This window comes from Asterias rubens, chromosome 11 (genome assembly GCF_902459465.1).
Source record: "Asterias rubens chromosome 11, eAstRub1.3, whole genome shotgun sequence".
NCBI lineage: Eukaryota > Metazoa > Echinodermata > Asteroidea > Forcipulatida > Asteriidae > Asterias > Asterias rubens.
In genome coordinates this window covers 11,481,603-11,499,559 of record NC_047072.1, presented here as the reverse complement: position 1 = coordinate 11,499,559, position 17,957 = coordinate 11,481,603, and the positions used below count along the sequence as shown (strand labels likewise).

Here is a 17,957-nt window from a genome sequence, read left to right as displayed (position 1 = left end):
ATATTTATGTTGTTATCCACAACACCCAATATTTATGTTGTTATCCACATCCAACATTTATGTTGTTATCCACAACATTCAATATTTATGTTGTTATCCACAACACCCAATATTTATGTTGTTATCCACAACATCCAATATTTATGTTGTTAACCACAACATCCAATATTTATGTTGTTATCCACAAAACCCATCCACAACATCCAATATTTATGTTGTTATCCACAACATCCAATATTTATGTTGTTATCCACAATACCAAATATTTATGTTGCTATCCACCAAATTTTGAATCTGAAAAGCGTTCTTGCCAGTAACACTTCTTAGATTGTTTTACCATAGGAGATTATTTTCCTGCGTGGATAAAATTGTGTGGACGTGTGTAACTCCATATGGTGTTTCAACTCCTTACGTTGTGAGGAACGCTTTTTTGTAACACTTAAACACAAATCACTATGACACCGAAATACCAGTTTTTACTATAAATATTTTGAATGATTTTATTTATTTCATGAATCATAATATTATAGAATACATACGCAACCGTATTTGCTGAAACCTATTAAGAATTATTCATAAATAGGTCATAAAAACCCACATACAGTTCCCAAGAATAAATAGAATGATGTGAAGGTACAAAAATAAAGTGAAATATTTGGAATTTTTAACTCGAGCTTTTTTGTTCACTAGAAATGCAGTACTTGAACCTCCATGAGAAAATGTATAGCTGTTTGAAAGACAATTTTACACAATTCGATTACGTATTCTAGGTATGAGTACAATACAAGGAAAACAGTATTATATATTAGTATTAAGGCCCTGTTTTAAAGATAAAATACAATTAGTATTGATCGACCATTACCAACCACTTATACAGGAGCACGTTGCCTACATATTTGGGCGCTTTGGGCTACAAAAAGCGTTTGTTAAGAAACGGATATGGTTCGAAAGATATTTTAAAAGGGGGAACTTAATGATGCACACAAATGGTGCAATACCCATTATTTACAATACACCGTTGGTGTTTTGTGAATGAAAAGCTCAGAAAAGGACCGACACCAAACTGAATAATTTTGAATGCATGACGTTGCATCGTTTATGGGCATGGACATCGTTAAATATTGGTCTCAAAACCTGCCGCAAAATGAACGACCGTCTCAGTAGGCCTACATAGTAAAGTAAAAAAAACACACACAAAAAACACGTCATTTTTTAAGGTGGAGGATTTTTTTTAGCGTCTTGAATTTTGGTAATTTCGACATGAGATAATGTCAAGATCCCGTCTACAACTCTTTCTATTGTAATTGTTTTAATTGCCGCTTAGCTTTAGTAGGTTTTTAAACTTAGTTTCAAACAGTTTTGTTTTCGTGCACAACTTTCAAGGAAAACTCATAAAAACGCTAATTAAAATTTACATCTAAATTTTCGGGTCACATTCGCCAAAAAAACGTAGGGCATACCCAGCTCATGGAAGGTAAAGCATGGAACAAATTAATTTGGTAAAAGTTAAGTATTTTGATATTCATGAAGCATCTCCAATACTTGATTGTTCAGGTGTCTTCTATGTGGTTTGTACACACCTTGGAGAAAGGCAGGGTAGGTAGGCAGGACAGGGAGCTGGGTTTGGGGTGTTGGGATGAAGGGGCAAGTATGTAGTAACCAAGGAGAGGTAAATGACCTTGTTAATGTTCGTTTCTTGGTTATGTTTTGTTAAAAAAAAAAAAATCCCAACATAATGCAAAAGGGCAACTCAAGTGAAGGCTAGAGAGAACAACAACAAAACAGTTGAAGAGAGAGGGAGAGAATGTATTTGTATGTACATTGTTCTTAAACTGGGATAGTTTGCAAGATGGTGAGAAACAATACAGGGAGTTACAAAGTGCACTATATCTGACAGCATTGGCCTATGGAACTACATGCATGACAGTGACTACGTAGATAGTCAAAGTGAGTGAAGAAGCAGAAAGTGTACCAGTACAGAAAGAAATACTCTCTGTATTTTATAGTTTCCATTTTTCAAAATTTCGGTATTCGTGTTCCCATAACCAATTATGTGTAAATTTAGTAAATTAGACTAGCTCTGGCAAAACCCTTATAGTCACCTGGAAGTGGTATTTTTTCAAAATAAAGCTTTTGTCACTAATATATGTGTTTTGATGAGTGGAATGTGAATAAACAGTTAACTAAGGTTTTAAAAAATCAGTTCTTATGTTATTTACAAATTTAAGAGTAGACCCCGACCCGAGAGGGCGCTGTTCATGACGTCAATCGAGGCAGACTTTGCCTGTAATGCGTAGAGTAAACACAATTGCAAAGTACATGAACAGACCAAGTCGTGAGTTTGTACGTTTCAAAAAGTGTTGTTTTTGTTTTTTTCTGGCAATGCCGACCAGGTGTATTGCCGCTGAATGCAGAAAAACACTTTTTGAAATGTACCAACTCAAGACTTGGACGTACATGTACTTTGCACGTGTGTTTACTATATGCATTGCAGGCAAAGTCTGCCTCGATTGACGTCACAAAAGGGGTAGGCGGAGTCAGCCCCCCAAACAACTTTATATATTTTTTAAACATATAAATCGTGACAAACAATTACTAAAAAAATTGTTTTATTGTTCGTAAGCATATACTCTTATGTTTGAAGAGAAAAAAATTATATTTCCAGGTGACTTTAACTCGAGTATTTTGAGTCAGTTTTCAAAGGTGAGGTATTAAGGAAAGGAAAAATCAAAATCCAACATTTTCACTTGTTATTCAAAATTTGTGTAATAATGAGTGATGAGTGACGGTAAGAATTTGGATTTTGTTCCTTTTGATAATTATATACATGTAGATTGTTCTTTGGGATAAAAACTTATTTACAAACAAAATCTCACTTTCAAAAGTTGTTTCAAAGCTTAGGGTTTTGCTAGTCGCATTTAAAGGAACACGTTGCCTTGGATCGGTCGAGTTGGTCTTTGAAAAGCGTATGTAATCGTTTGTTATAGAATGCATATGATTAGAAAGATGTTTTAAAAGTAGAATATAATGATCCACACAAGTATCACTTGAAATTGCGTGGTTTTCCTTTTACCTCGTCAACAAACACGGTCGGCCATTTATGGGAGTCATTGACTCCCATAAATGGCTGACCGTGTTCGTTCGCAAAATAAAAGGAAAACCACGCAATTTCGAGGCAAATGTGTGTGGATCACTGTATTCTACTTTTTAAACATCTTTCTAACCATATGCATTTTATAACAAACGGTTACAAACGCTTTTCAAAGACCAACTCGACTGATCCAAGGCAACGTGTTCCTTTAAGTAAGTTAAACCATTTTTAGTCGCCCACCGTTTTCTATTTGCACTCTACTTTACCATGTTATTATGCTGTTATCTACTTAATGCACGAATGTTTGTTTTAATAAAATTTTATTGTAAGAAACATGCATAGAAATTACTAATAATGTGAGAAATGTTACTTATTAAATTTATGCATAGTCAAATTGTTTTCATAAAATTACAGCATTTGTTATTATGTATACCATATTATTTCATTAATAAATTTATTAATGTACATTTATCATTATTACAATCCAATTTACATATTCATTATTAACACTGAATGACAACGTCCAGAGGTAGCGTAATTCCTGTAGACCCTTCCCAAGATGACGTCACAATATTATCAGACAACAATTTTGAAGTTGATATTTTCTTTAAAATAATACGCCTATTTAGTAAAAAAAAAAAAAGAAAAAAGACAAAGCTCACAACAATTTGAATAGTGTTTTTCAGTAATATATAAAAAAAAAAGAGGAAATTACTGAGCTGATCAGCTGCAAAAGTAACATGCCTGAATATTCGGCATCCATGTTGGATTTGGATAACAAACCACATGTCACGTCAAAAAAAAGTTCCGCTTGGCAAAAATATAATGCCAGCCCAAAACCAATAGTACACGTAATATGTGAATTTGCACTCGACTGGTTCCAAGGTATCTTTCTAATAAATAGTTTGGTTGATAGTTTCTGCTCTACAGCTTGATGAAATTGCTACATTAACTGGGAGGATATAAGGTTGGTTGCATAATAAAAACAGAGGGCGCCCTGCTGCAAACTATTGTGGAATTCAACAACCTATTACACCAGTTAGATTTCTGTCTGGTACAATGACTGAATTGGTCATAAACGAACAGTCAGTTTAGATTCCACAGACTAAAGACAGTTGCCACATCTCATGAATTTAAGAAGGCATGCATTGGTTTACCAACCTCCACACAGGAAAACCCTAGTACAACTCTGCCATACGCATTCATTCAGAATTTGTCTGTCAATGTTGCCCATCTCTTTTGAAACTATGCAAAAGTTTGCCTCCAACAATGTGGAATAGCAACTGCCTTCTATAGTATGAGGAGTTCAAATTTACGCACACAGTGTAACTGACTTTATTCTTATCGGGAAACTACGCCCTAAAGAATTCCTTGATACACGAAATGTGTATTTTGTTGGAAATTTAAACGCAAACGTAGCAAAGTATTTTGGAATGCATCGTTAACTTGTTCATGTGAGCAATGACTTAAAAGGTGTAGTGCAACTTTATTCTAAAGGGACACATTTTCATCTGATTGGGGGCTTCGGGCTGTCAAAAGCATCTAATACGAAATGACTATGGTTTGAATGGTGTTTTAAAAATAGAAAATAATGATAAAACTTAAGGCTGTGCTAGGTGGAAAAAGTAAGGTTTGAAGTGACACCCAGTAAGAAATCTCTTCTGTGAGTAAAATGTTGAGTAGAACAAACCATAGAGTAAGGACAGAGAACAAACCAACTCTTCTCAGAGCCACCACTATTCACAAAATAGATTTTTACATGGTGTCACCGCCGACCTTCACTTACTTAGAATATAATGATTCACAAATCGTCCCTAGAAATTGTGTGATTTTCATTTTACTTTGAGAACAATTACCAGTTTGGCATTTCTTTTGTTAACTCCATAAAGTAGGCCTAAGGACTGTGTTAGTTTATGAAGTAAAAGGAAAACCACACAACTTCAAGGGATTTTTGTGGGCATCATTGTATTCTACTAGTAAGAAAACAACTTTTGAACCACACTGAGTTCATAACAAACTCTATTTCATAGCCCAAAGCACCCAATCCCAGGGCAAAAAATTCCCTTTACCAACACTTTACAAGGAAAACAATTCTTCATGCGATAAAGATTTGACGAAACTGGCAAGATGATGTTAAGTAAACTGCAGCTGGCTGACCATGTTCGGTCGGAGCACAAGGGTGGTTTCGGTCCAGTGGTTTGGTTTTTTCATCATGTCTTCCCAGGCTTTGATTTCCTGGCCCTTTGCGTCGTTCCAGCTTGCTGGTTTATTCTGGTACTCTCCTGGTGAATCAAAGTTATAAAAACAGGAACTTTAAGAAAGAATTTATTTGTAAGAAAGCTTTGTTCATGCTTCTATGTCAAATATTACAAGTAAAAGATTTTAAAACAATAATGAATAATCAAAATATAAGAGCACAACAACTTTGGATAAATACTACTCAACAAATTTGAAAAATTGAAAAGCAAATCGGTAGTTACTTTGATAACATTTGGTAGTTAAATAGTGGTAATAATATTTATAGGTTGGCAGCGATTATATATTTACACCAATCAATAGTGGAAAAGAAGTGTATAACTGATTACACAATCCCACAAAGTCTTTATTGTACATTATATACTAATATTATAAATTTCTCAATAATGAAACCGGGCTAACTGATAAAAATACAGAATTCTTAAATGTAATATCATACACAAATGCACACAAAACAAAGTGATGCAGGGAAAGAAGAAAAGGGGGAAAAGATGAGGTTACAAACACAGTAATTAGGTCAATTAAATTGCAATCAAATCAATCCATTAAAGTTTAATTGATTGATAATAAATCAATCATTGGTTTAAGAAAATATACAAATCTATTAACATCTTCAAACACACATGAAAACTGAAAACTTAACAAGACTGATAATAGCAAATTTAGCAACCCTTTTATAAATTCAAGGAATGCAAAGTTTAACAAAAATGGCAATCAAATATTAACACATTAAGATCAAAATAACCACACAAGGTATAAAAGTCAAATCCCCTTTTATACATTAAGGGATTCAGTGTTAATTATGTCACAGGATGGGAAACAGTGTGATGGAGGAGTAACTTAAACTCGTTGACTCGCAGGTAAAACCATTGTGTAAACCTCTTTTATAGGAAGTGTTGGCTCTGAAAAGAGCGAGTGTGTTCTCCTGAAGACAACAGCAGGCTGAGTATACTGCTTGAAATGTCAAGCCAAAGTGCCACTTTTTAGAACCAACATTCCTCCAACAAGAGATTTACACAAAGTTGTACCCGCAAATTATAGTTTCTTATTATTTTCCACACATTGCAAAGCTTCAACATCACTTTAATATGATAGAGGTTTATTGCTGGAGATGGAATCAGGAATGTCATACTAAGAAGGCTGATGGGTGGGAAGTAAGGGGAGGGGAAGTGTCATGGCCGAGCGGTTAAGAGCACCGAAGTCCACCTGTCCTGTATCTGATCAGCAGAATGTGGGTTAATGTCCCGGTCGTGACACTTGTGTCTGCAAGACACATAACCACTGCTTCGTCCTTCGGACAGGATCGGAGGTAAAGGTGTAGGTCCTGTGTGCTGTTATAAAAACTATCAACGAACAAGAGCGACCCAAGTACACACTTAGTGCAAAGACAAGAGGTTTGTCCCGGTGTGCCTGGCAGCGCGACCATCTTCAATCTTGAAGGCTGCACTAGAAAGAAAGAAGAAGACATCATAGAAGGGGAGCAAAGAGAGAACTTACCAGTGCCAAGGTTAAGTCTGGTGCCCCCAAGAAACTCATTGGATGACAGCGTCTCATGGTCCCATACAGTCAGCTCAAGGCATCTGTTTTTCAGAGAGCGTAAGCTCACGTTCTCAAACTTAATTACATCGTCCCAGCGTGGATTGCACGTTCCTCGAATGACTGCCGTTTTATGTTTTCCGGATTTTGATCTGTCCGGCTCAAGATAGCTGAAATGGCACATGAAATGGTAGTCTGCTTATAATTTAGTTGGACTTTGAAGCATAAGCGAAATGACATGGATGGATATTTGATACAAAGCAACGACAAAAACATAGTGGCTCATTCTACTCGCTGAATTTTACACAAACAATCATCATGAGCGCAAAACAAGTAGCAAACAAAACCTTTCAAAATCAATGCAAAAATAAGAAACAAACTCATTTACTTTCAAACTAGACAGATGTGAACAATGCACACATATCCAGCAAAAACAGCATTACATATTTTTGGCAACAAGGGTGGTGTTTACTTTCATTAGTTTTTTGCAACTTTGATGACTACTTGAGCCTAAATTTTCACAGGTTTGTAATTGTATGCATATGCTGGGATACACCAAGTGAGAATACAGGTTCTTGACAATTAAGGAGTAGAAAAATAACAATTAAATAAAGTTGCTGATATTACATTACCATTTGACAAAAGGATTTGATGATCCGCCCATCCTGACTCCAACCAGATTTCTGGCTTCTTTTATTTTGAGGTGAAGAGCACCGCCCTCCGGTGACTGATGGCCCTTAAAGAATTTCTTCTCTTTCTTGTCTTTCTTTTTCTTTTTCTTGGGGTCTTTCTCATCGACTTCTTGTGTGTTGACATCGGTGTACATCATGGCAATGGTGAGGTCTCCTTTGTAGGCAACAGCGCCCTCTGCTGGCTGAGACTGAAAAGAAGCATGAAAATAAAAACAATTATTAACTATAGGTCCCCTTTCTGTTGCTTCTGGAGGTTGGTGGAGCAGGTTGTGGCATTACTGGCAGGGTCAGGTTTCGCTGTTTGTGAACAAATTGTTGGTTGCACTTATTGCATAATCTTTCTGTATGATACGTCTCGGATGTACACAGACGTTTACCCCGCTCCTCTTCGGACTTGACCCCGCTTGTAGATCTTAATAGAAAGCTGGGGGGACAGAGTGTGTAACATGCTATGTACTAGTTTAAGAGAAGCAGTGTCATTGGCTATGCTCAAACGCCTCCTCAAGACACTATTATACCCACAACCATCCTAACTCATTTTAGCTCATTTGTTTCCCTCCCTTTGTTAGCGCCTTATAAATGCATGGTAGTATTACTATCATCATATTGAAAACTTTCTTGTGTTTGGATTTGGTAATAAAAAGTTCAGTTAATAATTGGATTAAAATAATATACAAACCTTGTTGCAAAGTTGATGCCACTTGAGTTTGTAGTCGTCCAGTTTGACCGAGTCCATACTGACCAACACTTCACCAAGGAAGTCGTTCCTCCCGAAGGCGTCGTTGTTCCACACGGTCACACTTAGGGTTCTCGTTTCCAGCTCGCTCTGGGAGATGTGGTAGCGAAGCGTCATGTCAAACTGAGGGTTCACTGTGCCCTTGCGGACAAACGTTTTTCGCTTACTGGCTTTCGTCTTGTCTGGGAGGAGGTAGGTTTTCACATAGCTAAGAGAGGGAATCCATAAAGGTGGTTAAAGTTTTGAAAACGAAATTCAGGTTCTGATACCCTTTGGCGAGTTAGATACGAGTAATTTCTGCTGGAACAATGACTTGGTAAGACATAAGGTACAGCTTAAACTCCAATTCAAGTTACCACGACCGCAAACAGTAGTGCTAAATAGCTGAGTTGGTAGAGAGCTGGCACTCTTCCATGACGTGTTCTGGGTTCTTCACGTGCATTACCAATCCTGGTATGCATTACCAATCCTGGTAAACAGGACACACAATTAACGTCCCATCCAAAGGACAAAGCAACTATGGTTAAGAATTTTGCTCAAGGATACAGGTGTCATAACAAGGACTCGAACCCACACTCTGCTAATCTACTAACTGAGCTATCTAGCCCGCTATTCTAGCGGTTTCCCTATTTTGTCAATATCTTTGTTTGTGTAAGCCATTCAAAAGTCGTATACAAACAATAAAGCAGAACATTCAGGCATGATTTGACACAAAAGAAGTGATATGCTTACGGGTCAGATTTGATTTTCTTGACATCAACTGGTGCGAGGTCACGACACGCCTTGACCTTGACCTCAAAGACGTTTGTTTTGTAGTTGTAATTCAGTCCGAATCTGATGTCTCCAGTAATGACATATTTCCCATAGTTCTCTTCACCTGCTTGACTGTACAAGCTCGTCATGCTGACTGAACTCCCCTGTAAACAACAACAACATTACTAATTTTGTAAAGGAAACACAAATAACGTCAAGAAAAGTAGTGTTACCAATAAAAAAGACCACAAAACCAAACAGCAATGCAAACATAATTTTCAATCCGTAGATCCACGACAACACTTTTCCAAAACCTTTTAAAAAGACTTATTAGCAGAGAACGACAAATAAAAGTGAACAAACTGCTATGGTTTTAATTAAAATCAATTAAACTTAAAACTCTAACCGTTAACCATTCTTAATTCGAAAAAATAAAGGTTTCAAATGAACATTCTCGATCAGAAAACGTTCGTTTCAAATGAACATTCTCAAATTGACTCGTTCAGTTATATATTATAGCAAGATCAGTCAAGCCAAGCGGTTTAAAAAACACGTGCCGAGAACCCAGGATGAGAAAGAGGCCGGATGACAAAATCAAAACGGTGGTGCAAAATTAACAATCCTTGAAGAACAACTATATAGTGAGAGGAACACTGTGGAATCATGTTAAATTTATATTGAAGAACCTTTATGTAATGATGAACCATGTTCAATAACAATGGGCAAAGCAGGACCATGTTGCAATGAAAATGAAGTAAATATTAAGGACCTATATGTGTTTACAAACCATTGAATACAAAATGTTACATCGAAGAACTTGTAAATAGTGAAGAATATCGAACACCGAAGAACTATGTTATAATGAACACCTAGTTATGAAGAACCATGCTGTGTCAAAGTCACAGAGAACCTCTTCAGGTGCCAAGCACGAAGACATTAGTAAGTCTGTCCAGCAAGACTTTGACCTCAAGTTCAGTTATATCTCAAGAAAATTTAGTAAGAAATTTTGAAAATCACAAAGATACTTTTTGTGAGGATTGGGGTATTTGGGGGGCTAGGGTTGTTGGAGGATTAGGGTTTTTGGGGGACTGGGGTTATTGGGGACTGTTGTCGGGGACTAAGGATGTTGGAGGACTAGGGTTGTTGGAGGATTAGTGTTGAGGATTGTGGTTGTTAAGGGAATAGGGTGGTGGAGACTATGGTTGTTGGTTGTTGGGGACTAGGGTTGTTGGGGACTAGGGTTGTTAGGGAATAGGGTTGCTGAGGAATAGGGTTGTTGGGGAACAGGGTTGTTGGAGGATTAGTGTTGTTGGAGGACTATGGTTGTTTGGGGAATAGTGTGTTGGGGAATAGGGGTGTTGGGGACTATAGGTTGTTGAGGAATAGGGTTGTTGGGGACTAGGGTTGTGTGGGACTAGGGTTGTTGGATGAATAGGTTTTTTATGATTATGTTTTATGGAGGACTAGGGTTGTTAGGGACTAGGGTTGTGGGAGTAGGGCTATTGTCGATGTACAGTCGTTGTAGGAGTAGGGTTGCTGGAAGATAATGAGATGTAGGAATGAGTAAGGCAATTAAGGCAAAGTATCACTGAACCTTCACATGCAAATTAGTAAGAACATCACGCTATCCCAGGAGATATGTTGGTGTGTGCGGTAAGACGGAAGAAGAAGAGTTAAAATACTCAATTTCTTGAGAAAAAATCCAAGAAGGAGTTCCATGGGGAGAGGAGGTGAGAGTGGGGGGGGGGGGGTGCAAGAGGTGGAAAGATGGTGGGTGAGTACGGGGGCACTGCAGTTCTCACATCAGGCTATTGAAGGTGTTAGCATGAGAAGGGAAGTTGTACCATGCCCCGAGGAAGATGATGATTGCTGGCTTTTTGAGATCCCTCTACCGCCGTTTCATGACTCTTTACCTTGCTCAGGTTACTGCTTGTCTCGAGTTTCCTCTGGAGTGAGGACACCGACGTCTGAGACACGCTGCGGCTGCTTTTGGCGTAACTCGAGGCTGCCGATAGGGGTCTTGGGGAGGAAGCATCATCTGGGGAGATGAGTGTTGATGTTGATTGGGCAGGGGTGGAGCTGGAAGCAGGGGGCGAGCTGGAGGTCATGCTCATGGCCTCGTCAGACTGCACAGAGTCCTTTTGCTCTGGAGTAACTTCAATTTCAGGGATTTCATTTTTAGCAGAGGCAGCATTTAGCGTCAGGGAAGCTGCTGTATCTGCATCGAACTTGGCGTCGTCGTTCATCTGATGGTATAGGAAGTCAATTTAACTGTGCACTTATTTAATTTAAGTTGTATTATAAAAAAAAATGTTGAGGTACTGCATGCAGTGAGGAAAGACAGAAACAAACATAATTTGAATGAAAAAAAGGGAACACTTTGTCTCTGCATTGGATCTTGTACTATCAGTGTTTATACGATGGTTTAGAACTTCAATTTAACTGTGCATTTGTTTAATTTAAAGGTGTCTTTTAAAATAAATGTAGAGGTACTGAATGCAGTGAGGAAAAATAGTAAAAAATACGAAATGTGGAGGTGAAAACCTACACTTTGTGAGGCCAGGGGTGGATTTCACAAAGATAGTCCTAACTTAGGACTAGTCCTAGGCAATGCTAAGAGATAGGACTGGTCCTAAGTTAGGACCAGTAACTCATCTTAACTTAGCACCAGTCCTATCTCTTAGCATTGCCTAGGACCAGTCCTAAGTTAGGACTATCTTTGTGAAATCCACCCCAGACACTACAATTAACAGTGCATTCAAATTACCCTACATGTATATGTGTAAGTAAAGGCTTCACTTCACTCTCAGAAAAAGCTTGAGTTTTGCTTGGACAGAAACAACAACAATTTGGAGCAGCCCCTTTACTGTAATTTTTTTTTTTTTTAAGTGAATGGACGCCCTTTTTTTTAAAGACAACAGGACGGGCCATTTTTCAAAGTTAATTATTTTCATCTGTGACTTTTTTTTCACAGGATTCGTGAGAGTACCGAGTATACAGTGCTAACACACATCGGTGTATGGGTAAAACCAAAATTAATATTTGCCTGAGATTGTTAAAATGTATCCGTTTTTTTTGTTAGTGAAATAAAAAAGGGAGGCGGCCTCTCAAAAGGAACCGGGCCGGACAATTAGCATGTTGCTTTTTGGCTTAACATTCTAAGATACTAAAGAACAATCCACCGAATAGAATAAGTTTTGATAATTTACCCCAAACTTTCTTCTTAACTCTGGGGTAAGACCTGCATGGACCATGAAGTGATGATCGATGTCTTCTTCTTCGCCATCCCCATCATCCTGTTATGGAGAAAGTAAACATTTTGTAACCACTCTTAAGATTAAGGGAATTAAAGTGTAGCGACGAGTTCTTTCACAGCCGTTTAAAACAGGCAGGGTCGTTGCCGTGTGATTCAGCTCGGGCCTTTATCACACGGCACCGACTCTGCAAGGTTTTAAACGGCCGTTAAAGAAAGAGTCACTACTCTTTTATTTACATTCATAAATGCCTTTTTGGTTAAAACGCGTAATGAAGTATGAAACTCTGTAAAACTTATCCGTTTCCAACGTGCTTGACATGCTTGAGCTCTGTATGTTTATACAGGTACGAAGTCCTTGTGTTGCATTGGTATGACATAGACGCTTACTTCCGACAGTTTCCGGATTTTTTTGTGTGCGCGCTCGTCTAGTCTTGGTGCAACACGTTCTCGTTTTCCTTTCACACACAGCGTGGCTAACAAGAAACGTCCTGCACCAAGACTAGCATGGAGTTTCCGCTCACAACCGGTTATAAACACTGGTACCTATCAAAGGTTTAAACACCCCCACAAGACGCGCTCTCCACCAATAGGAACAGCTACACTGTCTGAGGTATTTATGAATGTACGAAATATTAGCTAAATTGTTTAGCCCGCCAGCAGCCAATTTAACAAAATGCTAGGATTAATCCCATCTCGTGTTAGGACGAGTAACTAACGTCTATGGACATTAATTGATATGGAACATAACTCAACCTAAGACCTAAGATTAATCCGAAGTGAGGAAGAGTTTAGCGAAATCGACGACTGTCCTCTTCCTTTATCACGGCCACCTCCATTGTTTTTTTTAGATTTTTCGTAACAAAAAGAAGATTGAATAAAAAATTTTTTACAAAAGACTTCTTCCTTTTTTTATATTTGGCCTAATTTGTAAGAGACTCACCACTACTTCAACTGAGATGACAGGCCCCTGATCTTTGACTTCGGTGTTAATATCAGTTACTGGTTTATTATGCTTTGCCTCTATATAGTAGTCTTGATCATCTTCTGGTAGTCCAGCCGGTAAACATGATGAATCTTGCTCGACGCATTGCATGCATCCCATCTCATCACTTGCACTGCCTAAAGAGAATGAGAAACACAATCAGCATAATAAAGACATTTGTAAAGCGCCTAATATGCAAAAGCCTCTAATTGCATAAAGATTTCAAATAAGCAGCTTCAAACAATGCTAGAGGTGGTGGAGGACTTAAAGTACCCCGGGCCGTCATCGCCTCGACAGAGAAGAAGCTGAAGGTCAGGAGGGCTCTGGCATGGAGTGCAGCATACAAATAGAGCTATATATAATGACTAGAGCGCTAACTTGCTCTGCGTTTAGAAACCACCCTGGGTGCAGACATGGTTGATGTGGTGCGTGACTACATTTTTTGGTTTGATTACACATCAAAAAGAACACACGCTCTTTCATGCAAATAGCCGTACAATTCCCATACAAAATTTCAAGCTTTTGTATGGTTTTTACAGCGCCCACACGGCACCAATACTTAGTGCGTGTTTAACAGCGCTCTAGTCAATATTATAAGTTATCACACAAGCGCGAGTGGAATACGGAAAAATATAGCGCTTCTGCGTCCCATATCCAACGAGGCCGAAGGCCGAGTTGGATATGGGACGCAGACGCGCTATATTTTCCGTATTTCCACGAGCGCGCGTGTGATAACGTATTTATCTTCAAGCAAACTTGGCGCGTGACATAGAACACACAAGACGCATGGTAGTGATATTAGCCGTGCAATATAGGTTTTTATCACCACTCCATTCTGCCAATCTGATTGGATGATTAGCGCGTACTTAAAGATAAATACATATATAGCTCTATGGGCACACTCAATGAAGAATGTGTGGATGCCATGGAGATAGAAATACAGGATTCCCAAGTTTAGTGACAACCTCAAGAGTCCACTCTCAGTCGAGGCAGTGCTGCTCTAAAGCGCTGGAACATGAATGCCAATTGTACAGCAAGATAACTCCCATAATAGTCTCTATACCAGGATGCTACGCATGGCGTCACTCGAGGAAAGACCGCCTACTGAACAGGGAAGATTGAAGAGCTGCAACCAAGGCCATCGCATCGCATTGCATAAAGAACATAACAAACTACAGGGGTACTGAACAATGATTTTTCTCTCCCTCTGTCTTTACGCAGTTGAAAAATGCAATTCGAAAATACGATAATGGAAAGGTTTGCGGTAACAGCATGTAATGACTATCGCTAATGAGTTGGGGTGGTTCTGAAAAGAACCGTTGGTTTCAACTCGACGTTTCGATCAGTATGCTCTGATCGTCTTTTAGATGGCTAGGGGGCAATAGGTGTTATTTTTAGAAGATTCTCTCATAGAATAGACTCAAAAGTTTTGATGATAAATATATGATGGCGCTGTCCAATTCAGTGAAACTTTAAGACTGTTGACTTGATACCATAGGTTTGCAAGTTTTATGGGTGGGGCCAATGTCAGTTTAAAAATAATATCCGCCATGTTGGTTGTTGCAACCATGGGGTGTGTGGTGGGTGGATATATTTGGGGTGACCGAGGAAGCCATTATGACAATTGCGTCATTAAGTTGTGAAGGTGGGGATGAGACCGCGGGGATAGTTTTTCAGATCCCCTTCGTGGCTACAATTTATACTTGCCTTCGGCTCGTACACTATATCCACGAATCAACACTTTCTCCGAGCCACAGACCGCACAATGTTCTTTGAAATGCATTGAGTTGATAAATGTCCAACAATTAGTAATAAAGAAGAGGGGGAAAATTATTAAAAGCGAGCCCAATTTCATTGTACGGAAGGGGGGATTGGAACAACATTAATTCATTATTCCCTGAGTAATCTACACAACAGGGTCAAACAAACTTCAAACTAAATATAAACTCCCGAACAAAGATATTGACAAAATAGGGACACCAACAATATAGGGCTAGGTAGCTCAGTTGGTAGAGCGCCGGCACGTTAATCCGGAGGTTGTTTTGTTCAAATCCCACACTACTTGATTCTTTGTTCAATCCCCAAAATCATTTAACATTTTTAAATATCAACTTATATGGCTGTATGGTATTTGAGGCATTGCATGGTGAGGTAACCATATTCATTATGGTAACCATTGTGTGTATCTACTTGCCAGGTAGATTTTGTTCTTTAGAAAACTGTCTTGCTTTGTATTCTACTACCGAGTTTTGGGGAATTCAGGAAAACTCTCAGTTCTGGTCGAAAATTGTCCGGACAATAACTTTAGCTTTTAGTGGATCGTTATTAACTTCACTTCCGCGGAGTGAGTTCTTGACGGTTTGACTAGCTTGCCCTAGTCATCCTCAGGAGAAATATATACTTTCTGTGGAACCTTGGTCATGCAATTACACCAGAATCAAGAATTAAAAAAAAGACTGTCAACCAATTCATGTTTACAAATGTTTTTAATAATCGTAATCAGAATTAAGTATAAACAAATGATACATGTATTAACCCTGTTAGTATTAAATAAATACTTTGTTAGACACAAAAATACTTGAAAAAAAATACTTGAAAAACTTGTACTTAATCAGCCATTTTATGATTTTCAGTCTTTGTGTCAAGCTGTAAACTCTGGGCTGGATGTAAAATGTATTGTTTTAATTGTATGCATAGAGCAGGGGACTGCATACAAACTCCTAGAGCCATGTTATATTTGCATAATGAATCGACAAAAATACAGTAACCACCACTTTAAAGTAAACAAACAGTCATGAGTCCCAAATTTCTGCTTCCCAACGATATGTTGATTTTTAAAGGCAGTGGACACTATTGGTACATAATTACTCAAAATAATTATTAGCACAAAACCTTACTTGGTAACAAGTAATGGGGAGCTGTTGATTGTGTAAAAACATTGTGAAAAACGGCTCCCTCTGAAGTAACATAGTTTTCGAGAAAGAAGTAGTTTTCCACAAACTCTCTTTTCAAAACCTCAGATTTAGAATTTGAGGTTTCGAAATCAAGCATCTGAAAGCACACAACTTCCTGTGACAAGGGTGTTTTTTCTTTCATTTTTATCTCGCAACTTCGATGACCGATTGAGCTCAAATTTTCACAGGTTGGTTCTTTCATGCATATTGTTGAGATACACCAAGTGAGAAGACTGGTCTTTGACAATTACCAATAGTGTCCAGTGTCTTTAAAGGCAGGGTAATTTAGGTCAGACCAGGGCCAGATTTCATAGAACTGCTTTAAGGTACATGTACATGTACTTTTTGTGATACAAACACAATCATGACAATGTCCACAAATTTACATTCACCACCTTTTTTATTTAACGCTTTGCCTGTTACCATTTTTAGCGCAAGATTGACTTCAGTCGATTTTACAAAACGTCACCGCAACTGCTTACATGAAAGTCAATTTGTGGAAGACGTCTTGTGTTAATGATGCACAACTTACCCCTTGCTACAGTGGCCCCAACAATGTCAACGCTGATAAAAATTCACAGACAACACACATATATGAACATGGCAGTCATATTAGTGCACAACCCACATTTGAAACTTTATCGCCCCCGCCCTCCCCCTACATGTATGTCTTTTTTTTCCCACTTGAAAATGTTTGGTTACACTTTTTTTTTTTTCAAAATACCAAAAGATCAAAGATTGGGAGTAAATTTGTTTACAATGGGGTCTGCAGACTGTGACAGCTTTCAGAAAAACACCCAGAACAACACAATAAAGAACCTACAATGTACTTGTTTGCCTTCAGCCAAATAGGAACATTCAAATATTAAGTGTATCACCGATAAACAACATGATATATAAAAAGACATATTAAAAAAAAAAAATAGTAGTAAAGATTATAGAGGTACAAATTCATTAAAAAGGCTGTTTAAAGTTCAGCATCACTGCATGAAAAAAAATGGCAGCATATTGTGTATGTACCTGATCGTTAGGATTTGTCAATAAAAAATAATCGAAATTCACAATAACATACAAAAGGTATTCAAATTGCAAGGTTACCACCACCAAGCACGTAATAACAACAACTGTTCTTTTGAGATCACAGTCTATCCTCATTGGACTGATTAAACAGAATGAATACTCCACAGTAAGTAAGTATCAAGGAAGACTTAACAATTATCTTCAGTTCCCTTACCCTGCTTTGGTTAGCCTGGAAATTTCCAAAAGACGTGCCCTAGTTAAAGGCACTGGACATTATTGGTAATTACGCCAAATAATTGTTAGCATAAAAACTTACTTGTTAACGAGAAACGGAGATAGTATAAACCTGCTGATAGTATAAACCATTGAGAGAAACGGCTCCAACTAAGCGTTACAAATACTCCATCATGATGTTATTATAGTTATTGTGTGTGCTATAAGAGTGGTAACCCAAAACGCCTAACCCCACCCCTTCCCAGTGTCTATGAAAATCCTTACAAACACCAGAATTTTCAGCGTTACAATTGGAAGGGGAGCGAGTACTGAAATTCGCTTCACATTTGCAAGAAGTATATAATTATAAACCAGGCTTTAGGATTCGGCATTGTAGGTTAACCAAATCCCGGCTCATAATATGAGTAGTATATAATGCAGTTTGTAGTTTTCTAAAGTTAAGGTTCG

General features: G+C 38.1%; 1 protein-coding gene across 2 annotated transcripts in view; it reads right to left on the bottom strand.

Annotated features, from left to right (window-relative positions):
• Positions 1–4,827: 4,827 nt before the first annotated feature.
• LOC117296425 (synaptotagmin-like protein 4) overlaps positions 4,828–17,957 on the bottom strand; it is a 72,326-nt gene continuing 59,196 nt past the window's right edge. Inside the window, exons 7-14 of one of the 2 annotated variants that reach the window (XM_033779341.1) lie at positions 13,261–13,439; positions 12,274–12,360; positions 10,978–11,310; positions 9,044–9,228; positions 8,255–8,519; positions 7,516–7,763; positions 6,845–7,053; positions 4,828–5,373 (exon numbers count right to left, since the gene is read on the bottom strand). In XM_033779341.1, the coding sequence (XP_033635232.1) occupies positions 5,225–5,373; positions 6,845–7,053; positions 7,516–7,763; positions 8,255–8,519; positions 9,044–9,228; positions 10,978–11,310; positions 12,274–12,360; positions 13,261–13,439 (1,655 nt within the window). In that variant the 3' untranslated portion in view covers positions 4,828–5,224. The remainder of the gene's footprint in view (positions 5,374–6,844; positions 7,054–7,515; positions 7,764–8,254; positions 8,520–9,043; positions 9,229–10,977; positions 11,311–12,273; positions 12,361–13,260; positions 13,440–17,957) is intronic. The other variant, XM_033779342.1, reaches the window with a different exon arrangement.